At 37.5% G+C, this 17,535-nt stretch overlaps 1 protein-coding gene across 3 annotated transcripts in view; it reads left to right on the forward strand.

Annotated features, from left to right (window-relative positions):
- Positions 1 to 16,647, forward strand: part of FAM13B (family with sequence similarity 13 member B) — a 40,692-nt gene extending 24,045 nt beyond the window's left edge. The window contains exons 12-24 of one of the 3 annotated variants that reach the window (XM_009285893.2): positions 536 to 590; positions 942 to 1,089; positions 3,684 to 3,749; positions 4,826 to 5,036; positions 6,829 to 6,958; positions 7,442 to 7,523; positions 7,803 to 8,032; positions 8,396 to 8,479; positions 9,658 to 9,753; positions 12,183 to 12,266; positions 12,363 to 12,535; positions 12,967 to 13,068; positions 14,294 to 16,647. In XM_009285893.2, coding sequence (XP_009284168.1) covers positions 536 to 590; positions 942 to 1,089; positions 3,684 to 3,749; positions 4,826 to 5,036; positions 6,829 to 6,958; positions 7,442 to 7,523; positions 7,803 to 8,032; positions 8,396 to 8,479; positions 9,658 to 9,753; positions 12,183 to 12,266; positions 12,363 to 12,535; positions 12,967 to 13,068; positions 14,294 to 14,417 — 1,585 coding nt within the window. In that variant the 3' untranslated portion in view covers positions 14,418 to 16,647. The remainder of the gene's footprint in view (positions 1 to 535; positions 591 to 941; positions 1,090 to 3,683; positions 3,750 to 4,825; positions 5,037 to 6,828; positions 6,959 to 7,441; positions 7,524 to 7,802; positions 8,033 to 8,395; positions 8,480 to 9,657; positions 9,754 to 12,182; positions 12,267 to 12,362; positions 12,536 to 12,966; positions 13,069 to 14,293) is intronic. The other 2 variants (XM_009285895.2, XM_009285894.2) reach the window with 2 other exon arrangements.
- The last annotated feature ends 888 nt before the right edge of the window (positions 16,648 to 17,535 follow it).

A 17,535-nucleotide genomic window follows, 5' to 3' on the forward strand; every position in this document is an offset into this window, starting at 1 on the left:
GTACAAGCCTTTATGATATATAGCATGGTCTTTTTTGTGAACAACCCTATGTTCTGGCCAAGAGAAATAGAAGAAAAAGTTATTTTCTTTAAAATATTTTGGCACATTTTATTGCTCTTAATGATTGAAGAATTAATGCTGGTAATAGTAACTAGCCATAAAACTTTAAGTTCATTTGCAGTTTGAGTTCAGCACTGATTGAAATTTCAGTTTGAGTTGAATTGACTTTTAAAATATTGACTCCCAGTTTGAGAATAAAGGTCTGAGCTGTTTTTATTTCCAGCTTGGTTAAAGTCCAGTTGTTTACATGCTTCAGCTTGAAATTCTGTGTGAAGAAAAAAGGGGGTGGGTGGGGGAGGGAAGCAATGTGACGTTTGCTCCCCAGATTTAATTATCACTTTAAGGAAATACATTGTATATCTGCTAAGACTGGACTAGGGTATATAAGAATAAAATGTAAAGGGAACGTATGGTATTTACTGTCCATTAAGAACTTGTATTTAAGATGATAACTAGGTCTGTGTCTTCTTTTTAGGCAAAATAGTATATTGCTTGGTGGCAATGATAGAATATCTTCAGAGATGTTTCTGGTAAGGTTATGATTTCATTTATATACAGATACACAGCATCTTACAAACTTACATGAAATACAGATACAAAGAAAACCAATAAATTTAGCTTTTAACATGTTATATTGGTTGGCCTGCTGCAAGGTTTGCAAAACCTCCGTTAGAGATCTCGTCATCTCACTTCACAGAAACTTTTGGCAGCAAAGCAAGCTTATACTTATGCATCTCGTGTAAGGAATGTTTTGTAATGCAAATGATTGACTACTGTTGCTGGGGGAAGCTTGTTTAGAATTCCTTGAGTTAGGAAAGAAGAATTCCGCCTGATTGCCAGTTGCTAAATAATAATAAAATTGTTCTGTTATTTAAATACAGGATTCAAGTAGCAAGACTTGTGATCTTAATGCAAATACTGACTCAGAGGTGTCAGGGGATGGCAACGTTAATGTTTCTGAGGAAGCTCTGGGTGTCCAAGTACCACGTCTAGATCTGAAGAATGTATCTGATGGTGACAAATGGGAAGGTAATTTTCACCCTTTAGGTCACAATATAGTTAGCTAGTAATGATAAATAGAACATTTGACAAAGTAGTAGCAGCAGACAACTTACGCTTTTTTCTTTAGTTCAATTGGAATAATATGTCCCTATACACATGGTAAGATCAACCCAAGTCATGACGTAGGTCCCATCTTGTTTCAGACTATCTGCAACTTAATTAAGGACCTTAAAAAAAACTGTAAAGAAAAAATAGTTAAAGGAGCAACTAAAGAAAGCAAAAAAGCCTAACTTCATACTAGAGGTTTGGTGGCTATTTTTTTCTTTTTTGAAAAGTGACTTATGGTTCCCAGGACCCTGAGTCTCACATCCAAGTCCTTAAAAATACTTTCTCTGATTATGTCATACAGTTAGTATTCACACTGTGCCTTGGGTTTTCTTTGGTTTTGTTTTTTAAATGTAAGCTACTGAAGTTCTAATACTAGTGAATTTGACTTAAAATCACTAAGCTACTAAACACAGCAATTTATATTTCATTTATTCTGAAAAGTCTGTTGGTGGTTTTGTTTTAAACATCAGGAATGTCAGATGTTGGTTTCCATGTCACTGGACAACTTGAAAGAGCTCTAAATTTTCAAATAAAAGTTGAAGTTGCAGATGGATATTATTTCTGTGCCCCTTCTCCCTCCATTGTTTGGATTTTAGGAAAAGCAAAATGTTTGAAATGTGGTTATCTCTCAGACAGGATTCCTTATGTTTGTGACCCTATTCTTCATGGCCTTCCAGGTTTAGCAAGCCCCTAAGCTTGTGACTTTACTGAACTTTGTTGCTCAAATGTCTGGCAATAACTGTTTAGACTGTTGTTTTACTTATGTAAAAACATAACCCCTTTGTAACCAGAGCAAAACACTCCTGTCGATATCTTCTTTTCAAAGTACTTACCTTTTTACGTGTTCCTTATATCCTGTTTCCTCTGCCTAGTGTTGATATTCTGAATCATCAAACCTTAAAAAATGCAAGTGATATAGTTTGCTAAAATACTGTGAACTGTCACCAACAGTACACTTGTATTTGCAAGTTTTTAAAACTGGAAACAACTTGGTAGATACAGTACAGATTTACTGCTCAGGGACGAGGTTTTAACTTCCAACAGGCTGTTCCAGTGACAGCTCTTCTTTGAGGTGCCTGTAAGTGTCACGGTCAAATGTTAGTAAGACACTGGTAACAAAGAATGACTGTACTTAACTTAGGGTTGCTGTGTTGTAAATACTAAAATTAGTGAAGTATACCTGGGATGTATATAGTTTAACAGTGCAGCATATAGTTGTAGCATGTCAGCACATAAAGCTTTGTCCTGAAGCTCAAGTGGTGATAACTTACTGTTAATTTGTCACCAGTGTTGACTGTTTTCTGAATTAATTGCCTGCATGAACTCATACTTCCCTTTCAACCCTTTTACAAATGATGAGGTTTGCAACTTGTGATTGGCTTACTTAGGTTTGTAAAATATTTGCTGGTTGGCCTTCTTGAGCCATAGCAAACTGTACGTTCAGAGTATGTCATGTCATACCAAAGTTGATTTGCAGGCATCCGAAGACACTGAGTCCAGATTTTCATTCCTGCTGCCCAAGTTAATAACTTTGTCTAAAGCTTAAAAAAAAAAAAAAAAAATCCTGCTTACGTTCTCAGTGTTTTATTTACATTAATTGCTTACTTGCACATTACATTTTGTTGCATCCTCTATTTGTGTTAATCTGATTTAATACGTATTCTCAGAAGGTTTGTGGCTTCCATTTTCATTATTTCCTTAAATCTGCTCATAAAAGTTGCTTTGGTTTTACTTACCCAAATAGCTTTATGACCCTTACTTTGAAAAGAAAGTAGCATATCTGTATATAAATTTATATTACAAGCTTCTTGGTAGTAAAATCATGTTTATTTTGCAAGAGGTGTTATTTCATTGCAAAGTGTTTTAACTTTGGCTATTCTTCAGTCCTGTTTAGAATGGTTATTAGGATCTCAGCCTTCCAAGGCACTGCAAGTCCTTGTGGCATTCCGCTGAAGTAGATTGGCTTTGTAAAGAAATCTATACTAGTCCAAATTTTGTTAAAAGATTTGGGTTATTAAAGCCTATGTGATAGAAAACTTAAAGGCCTGTAACCAACAGAGTTCTTGACAATAAACATCAAATGCTTGCTGGCTTAAGGCAAAAATGCAGATCAGTTAATCTATATTTCTGAGTGTTTTCTGCATTTGTCCTGCTTTTTGGAAGTCACCACCATCTCTATTATTTACAAGCTGTGAGCAAAAACATACTTAGAACTTGTCTTTTGTTAATGTGAGGATGCATGAGACTCTTATTAAAACTACAATAAGTCTTTACTATTCCTGTGTCAGTTCTTTGTAAACCTTTTCAGTAAGAAGTTCAAATTCGCTAAGGACTGAGCATCCTTACCTGCCATTGAAATTGCTTGGAAGCTGAGAGTGCTCAGGGCCTGGCCCAAAAGATGGGATGTTTTTCCCTGGTACTGTATCTTCCTGCTTTACATGTTATGTATAGTTTGTTCTGACTGTGCTGTGTGTTCACTTTAGTATTTTTGCCATTCTTTTTCATTTTATTAGCGCCATGCCCTATCACTTTTCCCCTCATTGATTTCAAAACAATGCATCTGCAGAGAGAAGGGGAGGGTAAGTATGGTTCGCCATACGTTCAGTTATCTGCCTTTTGATAGTTTATGGTTTGCTTTCTAACTAACCCTTCACCTGCTGTCCCTTATATCTTGGGAATGTTCTGATCTGCAATTTTTTTGTTTGCTTTTTTCTAAAAGGTCCCCTTCTTGTACCTTGTGCTGTGTAAACAGGCAAGATTATAGCTTAAAACAAAACGAAAAATCCCAATAATACTTAGTAAATGTACAATGGAAAGCAGGTACAAGGGTTATTTTTTTAAAGATTACTTTGTGGGTTTTATTGTTGTTCTGCACACTTTGAACCCAGTTTTCAAATTTCTGATTTGAACTGGAAAATATAGGCAATGCTGAAAGGAAAAAGGGGGTGGGATTTTAAATTAAAGTGCTTGGAAGGCCACGTCAGCTTTTTGTTGGACAGCAAGAAAACAGTATCTGAGAATTGTAAGGGATGTTAGCAACTAACTTTTTATAGGGATTTAAGAAAACTGATTGTTTTGGAATCCCCTGCCTAAAAGAAATCACCTTCCACAAATTAAGAAATCTCTTTTTCTCAGTGGTGTCAAGATGGATTTAAACTTAAAACCCCAACAACACTCCTTTAAACAGATCTAAGCAAATGGGTATTGTACCTTAAGAGGTATTGTCAGGCTTACCTTCTTCAAAATCAAGAGGACAATCTTTCAAAATACGTGCGTAAGGTATGAAAATTAATTTCCACAGCAAAATATTGCAATGGACAATAAATACATCCTTCTAACTTTGGATTTCTGATACGTAAATAAGGCTCTTTAACACTGTTGAACTGTTCAGAAACGCATACTCCCAAGATACACTTTGAAAAAGGGATCCTAGTGTGCATACTTCGTTTCAGTACCTTTTTCTTTCAATTGTTATATGACAGAATTTGTAGCTTTCTGATGTATTTCAATGTTTTTATTCACTTTGTGTATGACACCACATCCTTTATAGCATACAAGACTAAGCGTTGGGTATGCGTTTTTGTTTCCTTTTGACTCTTGTTTATAATTCTGTTAACAGAAAAGTACCATTTTGTGTCCCTTTTTTATCTTCTAGATCCGTTTCCTGCTTTCAAATCTTGGCAGGAAGACAGTGAATCTGGAGAAGCTCAGCTTTCCCCCCAGGCTGGAAGGATGACTAATCATCCGTTGGAAGAGGACTGTCATCCGATATTGTCACATCGTAGTTTGGATTTTGGGCAAAGCCATCGTTTCTTACATGATCCAGAAACGTTAGATTCTTCATCCAAAGCACTTTCTTTTGTTAGGTATGTATTTTAATGCAATTTGGTGGGTGTTGGGACAGGAGATGTTACTGCCAGTATGAAAATACAGCTGTTTAAGAACCTCGTGGGTTTTCACAATATGAATTAATTGAAGACCAAGGTCAAATGCAGCATTACATGGCCACTTGGCTGTTCTGCCCGCCCAGGCCCGCCACGGACCTGCCACAGTGAGTCAGACCAGGGGCTCATCTGGGATGGTATCGTGTGTCTCAAAGTGGCCACTAGCAGATGCTGAGGGAAAGAGTATAAAAATAGCGCAAGCTTGCACGGATTTCCCTGGCATTTGGTCAGGGCTTCTGACAGCCGGCTCTAATGGCACTTCCTGGGCTGAAGATAGTATTTATATCCTTTGTTTACCAGTCTTTACTGGACTGCTGGTCTATGTTTTTATGTAAGTTTTGGCTTTTTTTTTTCCCCAGTAGCATGAATATCTGTTTTCATGTTGCATAATTTTGGATTTGTGTTGCATAGCATGTTATCCGCTCCCAGCAAAGAGAGCCAGGTTATACAAACCGTTGCAACTGAAGTGTGCATTAATGGTCTGAGCAGATTCTTCATTTGGGCTGTGGAAAGACTTCATTCAGAAGGGCTATAGGAAGGTGTCAGCTGTGCTAGAGGGAGAGGCGTGGGATAGCAGTACAGTGAAGAGGTAGGGTTCTTAATGCAGGTCTTCTCCTGCACATGTAGAGGATTGAGCCCGTTTAATGCAGTGTATGAAAGTAGAGTTGCGACTAAACAAGCTGCAAGTTATTTGTGTGACACTGGGGAGTGTGAGCCTCCAAAACTGTAAATAGCCTGTGACCTGTACTGTCTACTACTGTTACTATGAAAGGGCATTTAAGAAGAATTTCCATGCCTGTTAGGGAAGAAATAATCTCATAAAAATGAGAAAATCTGGAATAGGAAAGGCCAAGTTTAGAATCTCCAGTTCTCTGACATAGATTTATTGATGCAAAAGATAGTTGACAAGTACTGTTAAAATGATGCAGAAGACTGACCTACAGAAAAGTGCTGATTGTAATAGCTGTTCTCCTCATTCTGAAACTAATAAGGATCTACACTAGTAGATTATTAGATTAGCATTTCTAATATCTCGAACTAGATGTCACTAGCTGTGTTGAGGGATCTTTCAGGCACCTTGTGTAATAAGCGGACTAGAAAATTCTCATGGTCAGACTTGAAATAAAAAGGCTTTTCACAAGCAGCAAATGTCAAGGAGCTGAACAAGTGCAAAAGATGATTCAAAACCAGAATCACGTCCTGTAGAAATATATTAGTAAGGACAAGAGATTAGATGATGTAGGTGTTTTGTAGGTAAGTATCTAATAACTTGCCTAAGATGGTTAAGTGGAGCTGTCTAATTACCAGGGATTGTTCAGTGGTAGCTTCTAGCCTAGGGTTTATTCTGCGCCCAATATTTCAAGAAGTACAGAGTATCTAGTAACTTAGATAAGTAGCCTGGCCACCAGAAAGATCTGAACTGCTTTAATGACATTGTAATTAACAGTACATTAGTTTATTAAGCTTGAATTTCAAATGCTGTTTTTCTGTTAGGGGTATTACTGAAATTAGAGAGGAAAAAATAACACATCACATTTTGAAGGCAGCAGATCAAAGCATTTTGATTCAGTAAGTAAATAGCTCTGAAAACCTGAAAAGAATGGATTATGAACTGGAGAAAAAAATTGAAATTAGTAATCCGTTACTCAAATATACAAGTTGTTTGCACTCGTTTAATTATTTAAATGACATTTTTAAAATGTGATTAATACAGAACACGAAGAGCATCCTTTAGCTCAAAAGATGACAAAAGGGAAGACAAGACACCTTATCAGCTTGTCAAGAAATTACAGAAAAAAATAAAGCAATTTGAGGAACAATTTGAAAAAGAGAAAAACAGTAAGGTAAGTTACCACTTCTGCTTTTACTCAGGATAAATGACTGCATGGTAGAGCAAAGTTACTTCTTGTAGTTCCTCACCGAATAACTGTGGGTTCACAAATGAGAATAATTTTCTTATACACTGCTGTCTGCAGAAGCGAACTGAGCAATAGCAGTACTAGAAAATGTGCCATAATGCCTGAGCCCAAAGAAGGGCAGACAGTGACATTTATGCAGTGAGACTGAGGGGATGTCTGAGATATGTGGAGAGACAAAAGCATCTCGCCACGCTGTGGTTCAACTTCTGATGTCTTGTTTCAAGTTTATTTTCACAAGTGTTGTCCGTTACGTTGGCACTGAGATCTGATCTGGTACTAAGAGTGGCATCTGTGTTACTAGTCACATTCATTGTCATAAATATTACCAAATCTTGAAAGAAGTATTTATAAACAGGATTTTAGTGTGTTTGTTTTCATAAAATGTAGTTTGTTTGTATTACTTTTCAGCCCTCCTATAGTGATATTGCAGCCAATCCAAAAGTTTTAAAATGGATGACTGAAATGACCAAATTGAGAAAGCAAATAAAAGGTAAGGGATGCTGCAGTTTCTGGTTTTCTACAAACACAAATTATCTATGTGACTAAAATGGCTAAGTCATTCAGTAAAATTCCGCAGGACAGTAAAAATGTTTCATTTCTAGATTCTGAACTATTCAAAAATCAAAATCAAATTATTCTTGTGGCTTTGTTTTTAGTTCATTAGAGGAGAAACTTTGCCTATGCAAACTATTATGTTCCTTTATTTGCAGTTGAACTAAGAGAGTTATTCCTTTTAAACCTTTGGATTGAGCGATTTTTCTCATTTCAGATGCAAAGCAGAGGAGCTCAGATGGAGAATTCATACCTCAAACACGTCCACGAAGTAACACTCTTCCAAAAAGCTTTGGTTCCTCTCTTGACCAAGAGGATGAAGAAAATGGAGATGAGATGCGGGTTGTGCAGAAAGAGAAGAAGCCCACCAAGGAAGCTACACTTGAACTCATTTTGAAAAGATTAAAGGAAAAACGACTTGAGAGATGTTTGCCAGAAGATATAAAAGTACGCATAAGGCTATGGATAGGCTGTTTCTAAGAGAATAACAGAGGGAAATAGAGCGCTGTCAGACACTTCAGATTATTACTTTATCGACAAAATGATGCCTCTGTCTAGCAGCCCTTTACCAAGCCCTCGTATTTCAGACTCTGTGGGGAAATGATCAAGATGAACCACATTTTCCTTGCTCAGTCTTTGTTAAAATATTTACAAGTATGTGCTGACAATATCGGACAGCTTTAAATGGATGAAGGTGGGATGTGTGGTATTAACTAAGCTAAGTTTGGCTAGGCATCTGTATAGCTGATAATGTAGAAAAACTCTTGAAGTGACTTGTGTTTGATTAGATGTGAATTATTCTTCTGACAGAAAATGACGAAAGACCATTTGGTAGAAGAGAAAACATCTCTCCAGAAAAGCCTCCTGTATTATGAAAGTCAACATGGACGGCCGGTAATACTTGATTTACTTCATCAAACTATATTAATGTTATGTGCAGACAACAGTAACTCTTGTGCAGTAGTAACACCAGAATTTAATGCTGGTATATGGGTGGTTTTTTTTTCTTCTCCAAAACAGTTATCTGTTGATTTCCACGTTGCCATCAGAGGAAGTTATTACATTGACTTCTAAAATAAAAAATAAGTATGTATTAATACACACAGTTTCCACAGATCAGGAGGTTATAGGAGTTTGCAAAGTGATTGGTGTCATTTGGTGCCTTATATGTCTGTGAAGCAAAGAGGAATCTTAAAAATAAAAGACGCTATTGAATTTCCTGGAAAAAGGCCTGAAACGTTATTCTGGATTTCACAAAAACAGAAATTAAAAGACACTTCCCCCTCCCAAGCTGTGGCATGTATCTTAAATAATTGGAGATACGGAATTTAGAGTAAGTGACTAGCAATTAGTGCCTAAAGTTCTGGATTTTTATCTTGGACGGTGATCAGCATCACTAGTCCAATCACAGGATCTTTCCAGTTACTATTCTGTCAGCCTTCTGAACTTGGCACATTAGCTTTATAATTAGCACTGCTGTATAAATCTGACCAAGCCTTTCAGTCTAAAAGCCAAGGAAGAATAATGGTCTTGGAGATACTGGCACTGGTTCTACAGTCCCCTTACGGAGAAAATGCCAGTAACATTCAGAATAGCCTTTAAGACTCACTATGTTAGGAGTACACAGTGGCCAAGAATTGAGAGTAAATCGGATATCAGATAAAATCTCTCTACAGTTTCATCTCTTTCTTTTTTCCCCTGTCATTTCTGTAGAATCATCATTGCTAGGCACACAGTCTTCTCCCCCAGTTCTAGGTCCCTTTTTTCCCCTCTTTTCCATGGGTCTTCAAAGATAGGGCAGCTTCAGTAGAAGCAAACCTTCTAACTTTTAGCAAGTCTTTAAAACTTCTTACTGAAGAATATAGGGAGTTAAAGTGAGAAAAGAGAGGAGGAAAAGCACCCACTTATTCCCCTTTATCTGCATAAACCCCATTTCATACACACAACTTAAACTAGTTGTATGTTCCTAATTGGAATGTACGTGGCCTGGCATGAGAAGCATACCGCTTTGTGTTTGCTTGTATACTACTGAGTGATTGGTATAATTAATTCTGTGGTTTCTCTGCCTTTAGGTTACTAGAGAAGAAAGACATATTGTGAAGCCACTTTATGACAGATACAGACTTGTAAAACAAATGTTAACTAGAGCAAGCATTACTCCTATTCTTGTGAGTAAACCAAATGCTATTTCTATTTTTTTTCCACTTTTGAACTGCTAGGCTGCCTTTAGAAGAGCTAGTAAAACTGTTCCATAAAATACATCTTCCTTGTGGAAGATGTAAGATGATGTCGTCGTCGTACTTGAGGCATTTGATTTACTGCTGAGAGCAGAGCAGTTCAAAGCTGGCTGCGACCTTGATGGCTCTTAGAAAGTAAATGGTTCCCGGTGGAAGTAAATAAGCGGTTCTAGCTTGCCGTGGCTGAAACGTTCCCAAGTCACTGTGCTGGGTATGCATCCACAGTACATACTGTACTCTTAGTCCTCCCAAGAATAGTAACGCCAGTTGCAGTGAAGCTTGCCTCTCTTCTGTGCTGCAGGTTACTGTCACCAGAGGCATGAGTGATAGGATGGCCGTAAAAACCATTTCATTCCTTCATGCTTCCCCAGTGTGAGACATGTTATCAATGTCTGCAGCATCTGTACATCATCTGCGCTTTTTCATTGTGTTTTCACTTCATTTCCTTCTAACCTGCAGTGCTTTTTATTCTTTTCTTTCCTCTCTCTGTGGTCTTGTAAGAGATGAGGAAGAAAAGTTTTCATACTGTGGAAGGAGATTGATGTAGCCTTGTTTATAGCACCTGTAAAATAGTTGTGGAATGACAACCAGCTGACTGTCTTTTGTTCTTCATGAGCTATAGTCAAAATCTTGCATGCTGACCCAGGCTTGCAACAAAGCAGTGTTGATATTAGCTATTTGACCCTTTTAGAAGGAAGGGACTGCATAGCGGATGTGAGATGATCTCTTTACATACAGACAGTTCTCTACCGGACTTACGTAGCTGGGCAGTGGCTTACTCAGCAGCAACTTAATCGGCTCTCTACGTTGACTCTGACTGTCCTTAGCTATCCCCTTTAAGCTGAAGTACATTGAGATAAAGGGACCAGTTCAAGATCATTCCTTTCTTGCACATACATTTTTGGGGTAGCTGCTTTTATAGAAAAGTGTCATTTATATTGCAGTCATAGTTTAAGGGCAACTTGAAGGCTTTGATGTCAGTATCCCTTTCTGAACTCCATAAACACAGGTTGCTCTTAAGCACCCAAGCATTTTTCCGTGACTGGTGAGCCATAGGTTCTTGGTGGTGCCCTTGACTAGTTGAGTTTTATCCCATCTCTCACCTCAGAAATCTGAGTCTTCAGCTGAGTGTTGGACGGGGCTCTGAGCAATCTGATCTAGTTGAAGATGTCCCTGCTTATTGTAGGGGGGTTGGACTGGATGACCCTTAAGGGTCCCTTCCCACCCAAACTATTCTATGTTTCTATGGTTGTCAGTAGCCTTATGACTAGATCATAGTTGCTTTTTTTTTTTTTTGGCTGTGAAATAAAGGGATGGGTAATAGCCAACCAAAAGGATTTTAAATTCAGAAGAGATCTTGGTAACATAATTCTTCATCTGTGCCGTAGGCAACACCTGTAAAATATTTTTCACAGGCCTCTACTTTTGAAACCTGCAAGACAGATAAGTGGAGCGCTCTAATTACCAAGGATTGTTCAGTGGTAGCTTCTAGGTAGGACATATACAGTGCCAGGTATTTCAAGAATTGTTTTTGGTTTATATGACACTTGCTGCCATGAGATCTTTCTTGTGGCATCACGGTATACTAATCACATACTCTGAAGCCTGTATGGAAACGTCCGAAGAAGCAGGAAGCTATTTACTTTTCATGAACTAAAGCTTTTTTTTTTGACAGGTCACTGTCTGTGTGGTTTTCGTGTTCCACCTTCCTCCTGTTCAAAGAGTCCATCTGTTGAAATTGCTTACGCTGTCCAGGGATAACAGATGAACAGGGCATAATTGCATGTGTGCAACAGACAGCTAACAGCAATTCCTGTACAGCACAGCGGCCCCTATTTAGGCTGAAGTTCAAAGGGTCTTGACACTGAGGTGGCAATAGATAACTCTTACATAGCTCTTCCAATTGCGGGGCTTCAGAGTAGTCTAGAAAAAGAAACTGATGGTATTATTGCCAACGTATGTCTGGCAGAAGATAAAAAACGGCTCTGGTCTCGTGTAACTTTATAGTCTCCCTGTGGCTTGGTTTGGGAGGAACAAGAGTAAATTTAGAGATATCATTGCACTCTGAAATTTCTACAAAACATGGAAAGAGTGAGTGCTTTTTATTTAAAGTCCAAAGAAGAATATTTTTACATAAATTATAAGCTACAACATTTACTTCTATGTCAAGGATACTTTGGGCATCTGAGCTTTTAGGGTTATATGGTTATTTTGTTTGTGCTCTTGAAGTATGTTTACAGTCTTTTATTCTTCTGAAACAAGAAATACCTTTAGGTATTAGGTGACTTCAACAAAATTCTGACCGCACGCAGCATTTAATGTCTAATTGCATATAATGAAACCAATTTAAAATATTGCAGGGGTCACCATCAACCAAGAGGCGGGGGCAGATGTTACAGCCTATTATTGAAGGTGAAACTGCCCATTTTTTTGAAGAAATTAAGGTGTGTACAGTGCATTTTTAAAAAATACTTCCCAGCACTTGTAATAGGGAACTGAAATATTTGATATTTGTTTTGAATTTCTGCTTTGACTTTCAGGAAGAAGAGGAGGAAAGCGATGGTTTGTCTACAGACCTGAACGATATCTTAAAAACTGCTGTCCAAACACAGTCTGTTTTAAGCCCAGTTGAAAACTCTGAGTCTGATGTTGAAGATGGTCAAGAGAAACTGACCCGGGACCTTAGGCTGTCAAGCACCCGCGCTGCTTCTATGTATGTAAAAATAAGTGACTAATTCTATTGTAGAAGTTGCAATTACTGCACTTACAGTCATGATACCAAATATATGATGTTGAGTGGAAGGGAGTGACGTGTTCAGCACTTCTCAGAAGTGTTTGGCTTGAATGAGCGTTCTTTCCTGTGACATGTCTGACTAAGATCTTTTTGTATTCAGTGAATTGTTTAGTATCTTCTAAACCTTCTTCAGCCTTACTTGAGCTGTGTAGACAGCAGAAAACTTATACCCTTTTATTAACTACTAGTTTTTGTTCTCAATATTTCACCATCAGACAGATAGCATATTCCTTACGAGCAAGACAAATTTATTATTAGTGGAGCTAGCTCAGTTGTTTTTGAGTATGCTTTGAAGAATCTAAATTTAATCGTATGGCCAACAGTATTTTTCTTTCACTTGAAATTTTTAGGCCTGAATTATTGGAGCAACTGTGGAAAGCCAGAGCTGAAAAAAAGAAGCTACGTAAGACATTACGAGAATTTGAAGAGGAGTTTTATCAGCAGAATGGAAGGTTTGTTTAGCACAAAACCAGATGCTGGACAGCAGCCTCATTTTGTAGCCAAGTATTTTTTTTCCAACTTTCTAGCTTAATGTTGCCAAATGGAATCTGATCTGTTTTTAGTCTCTACTATGAATAATCTCCTGAAGGAGATAACGTTCTTGCATATTTTTAGTAGCGGAGGAAGCCTGCTCCTGAGTTTTGTTTCCTGTATTACAGTCTGTAAAGCATAATAATGAAAATGGAAGAAGTGATTTTTTTTCATTTTAAAAAAAAAAACATTTTAAAATACTTACTAAAAGAATACTTTTTTAGTATATTAAAAAAAGCCCTCAGATTATCCCTCTCTTTTTAACATAGGGCAGGGAAGTTTCCCTATTTGCCCTTTGTTCCAGTAGGTCAGTCCTGACAGTGGATATCTGCTTTACCAGTAAAGGGCTTGATCATTTTTATTCTTCTCTGTATTGTTTAGTTCTTTTAGGCTTCTTATTTGAATATATATTGTTATGGATTTGATTGAACTGCTGCCCTTTATGTGTAATAGGAGGTTTTTTGAGGTGTATCACCTCATGAACAAAACTAACACCACTCTTAAGAGGTCAGTCACTTTCTTGACTGGCAGACGTTCTCACTTAACTATACTTTCTACTGTATTTCTCCTTAACTAGAAACTCCTGGACCATTGGTCACACAAATTCCACTAACATGGCTTCATCATGCACTTAATGAATTTGGGACTCAACTCCGTTTGACTTTAATGGCAAATAATGAGGTTGTTAATGAAGGGTTGATTTAAAAATAAGTCAGATTAATAGATTAATTTATTACGGTCCAGTCTTAAATAAGAATAATTCTCTGCTGTCAATTTGTGGGTCAGTCTACATACAATGAAAATGTAGATCGACTTAAATTTATTTGTATTTTTCTGTAATGCATACACAGGATCTGAAATGAAAGTCTTCATATCCTGTTGTTAAAATTTCTAGAAGAACTTAAGAGAACGATTTATAAACAATGCTGCAACAGTTGTGCTGAATAAATGCTGCTGGGTTTTCTATTCAGTTTTTTAGGTGATGGCAATTTTAACTACAAGGAACTAAAATATAACAATGTGTCTATTATTGGTGAACCAGCCGCCAAAAATGTTTTTATCTGCCCTAAGATAACTGCACATTGCTGCTTTTATGTTTGACTTGCGGAGCATTTTCTTGAAACTTAGGTGTGCTTCTTTTTACAGGAACGTACAGAAAGAAGATCGGGTTCCAATGCTTGATGAGTACAGGGAGTACAAGAAAATTAAAGCCAAACTTAGGCTGTTAGAAGTCCTTATCAGCAAACAAGATTCTTCAAAATCAATTTAAATTGTGTTCCTCCAAACCATTGAATAACATGTTTCCGTATACAACCAATGTACTTATTGGGTGCTGGTGTTCATTTGTCATGCACTGTTGAGAGAATCCAGTTTGTGCACTTTATTGTGGTGCCACTATAACATGTTTGAAGGGTAAGTAGGTCCTGTCTGGAGAGCACGTAAGATTTCTAAGTTTGAGACTGCTCTATCCAACTTTAGCAAACACAGTTTCCATCAAAGTTTTGTATTGCAGATGCATCCATCTTGTTCCAAAACAACCATAGCTTTTTTTCTTTAGCATTCAAGAACTTTGAGACTTTTGTTATTACCAACTTTTTGCATTATTGAAGGAATTATTAATACCATAATGCTACACTGAACTACTCCTTTTGCCTATTTTTTATTATGGGGGAAAAAAGTCAGCAAATTAGACGTACAGCTCTTTTTCCTGGAACATATAAAAACCAGACTGAAATTCCTTTCAAAGGACTGCTGTGGAACAACTTTAATTTTTGGTATTCTAAATTGCACCTATAACACAGTAATAACTAACACCTATGGATTTTGCTCATTAGTGGTCACATTTCCTCCTTGATAAAGATGACAGTGGACAAACCAGAAAGTGACCTTGCTTAGTGTCTTTTTAAAACTTGGAAAACTGAAAAGTTATATCACATGCTGCCTACAGGACTTACGTTACTGTTGTTCATTTTATCATTTTATCGGTTATTGTTTATCAACTAGTGGTGACATAGTGTTTTGTCTGAATTGGATACTGCATCTCCACTTTCGGAAGATTTGAGGAACATAATGAACATTTCAGTGTATGGGAAATCTGATGGTGCTCAGACTTGTGTAGCTCCAGCAGAAAAGAGCTGGCTTAGGACAGTTAAAATTCCACTGTACCTGAAATAAGTATGGTATCAAGGGCTAAAATCAGTGTAGTTAATGCGCACCACAGGGTGAACTGTCGGTTTTGAGTGAAAAAAAATTACTGCTGTTTATCACAATTTTGTTTTACAGTTGGAGAATAAAAATAAGTTATCTAACCCTTATGATGTAAGCAAAACAGTTTATGGGCCTTGCATGATTTAGCTTCAGAGTTGAAACTAAATAATGTTTTGAGTATCACATCTGCTGTGCTGAATGATGATTTAGCTACTAGCTTTATGCTCTGCAACAGCCATCAGCAGCTGTTTTTGATCTGGCAAAATCTAAGTGTTAATTTTAACTGGTGCTTTCTCAATTTATTTTTTTCTTCAATGTATCAGTTTGATTGTGGCCATGTTTTGCATGCACCTACTCTCACTGCATGTTTCTATGACTGGCTAATGTCAACATAGCTATTACTCACACTGCTTTATGAAAGACCAAAAATGAACTTTCACACAACGTAAGAAATGGCTAGCATGTAACCTCATAGACTTGCTGTTTTGTCATGAAGCATATGAAATAGGTTGAAAGTAGGATTTTTAGTGCTCAGATTTCATCTGTGTACTGTAGAATACTTCTTGTTTTGTTTTACTCTGCTTGTAGGCATGTAATTTTGGAGTTCAGAGAAAAAAAAAAGCACTAAAACTATTGAGCACTGGTGGTATGCCTTTTTTTTTTTTAAAACTGCAAAATGATCTGGGACCTTAAAGAATTATGAGGTTAAACTAGTCTTGAGACCATTTATCAATTTTATTCAGTTCCATTGTGCAATGTACACTTCAGTTACTTTTCTATCAGTCTGCAGACACGGGTGTATCCAAACATTGAAACTAATGTGTACTGTATAGTGTTGTACATGAATGTTTGTGTTTTATATACCACATGCAAAATGTCAATATGCACTATTTAAATGTTTTAAATAATATATTCCTCCTTTATAATGCTTAAATCTATATGATTCCAATATTTTTATAAGTGAGTGAGTGATCAGACTGGTTCCAATTCAGAATTAACAGCTGCTTTGTGTTTGTTATGCAGTGTTTGGCTGTTTATTCAGTATAGTAGATAAGCATGGCAACAGTTATGCTGAGTGTGTTTTGTGCCATCCTTGTTGAGCAATAAATAAATGGTAGAACTAGGCATTTTGTGATATAACAGTTTTACTTTGGTAAAAGCAAAACCTATATATCTATATGGGTATATAGATATGGAGTATATATAACTAAACCAGATATAATTGCATTGCTATGTCTGGTGCTCATTGTATAGACTTTTATAATAAAAGTACCTTAACCTTTATTGTCATATATCTTTGTTTCTCATCATGCTTTTTCCTCCACTGCCATCTCTTAAAAACGAGTGCCGAGTCCTTCGCTATTCCTATATGTATTTGCAGCCTCAGGGTGCTGCTGAGGCAGGTCTGAATTCCGCAGCCTGCCAGCAGAGCCACCGGCACTGGCGGTGGCTCAGGTGCCGAGACAGCCCTTGATGAAGCTACAGCAGTTTAAGCCTTATTTTACCCGTTTAGGCTGTGCCTCTCAGCAGAGACAGCAGGAAGGTGACCACATCAGCTCCTGAACTGACAGCTTGGCTTATGGTGCGATGTGGGCTTCGGTTCCTGCTAGGGTGCCGGCCTGCTGTGTGATGACGCAGGAGCAAACTGTGAGTCTCGCTCGTTCCTCAACAGTAGCAACTTTGGCAGTAGGTGGGGCAGAGAGCTGATTCAGCCATTACTGGGCTAATTAATTCACTGCCAATGAATACACCTTCAGCTGATGAGCAGTATTTGATTGTGTCTCTATATCCATAATGATCTCTTAGCTTTAAAATCAGTATCACAGCAGTTGCTGCCGTGTTTGTGGCCAGAAAACACTGTTAGTGCCCACACTTCTGTAAACGCAGGAGGATGCTTTTCCTCTGGACCAAATAGATTTTTTTTTTTTCATAGAATATTGATGTAAGTTCATGTGAAAAGTGATTGAGGTCTTTCAAACTGACTCGTGTTGTATTTTGTGTAAATCCACCTTTCTTCAGCCCAAGGCCTGGCAGGGGACAGAAGAACTCCTGAAGGTGAAGACTCCGCTTGTGGATGTGTGGCAGTGCAGGTAAATGGGAAGAAGAAAAACAACTAGGAAGTTGAGGGAGCGAGTGAGGGGGAGGAGACAGAAGGCAGGCTTTAGGGTGGGACAGAATAA

This window comes from Aptenodytes forsteri, unplaced genomic scaffold, assembly GCF_000699145.1.
Source record: "Aptenodytes forsteri isolate BGI_AS27 unplaced genomic scaffold, ASM69914v1 Scaffold54, whole genome shotgun sequence".
NCBI classification, from domain to species: domain Eukaryota; kingdom Metazoa; phylum Chordata; class Aves; order Sphenisciformes; family Spheniscidae; genus Aptenodytes; species Aptenodytes forsteri.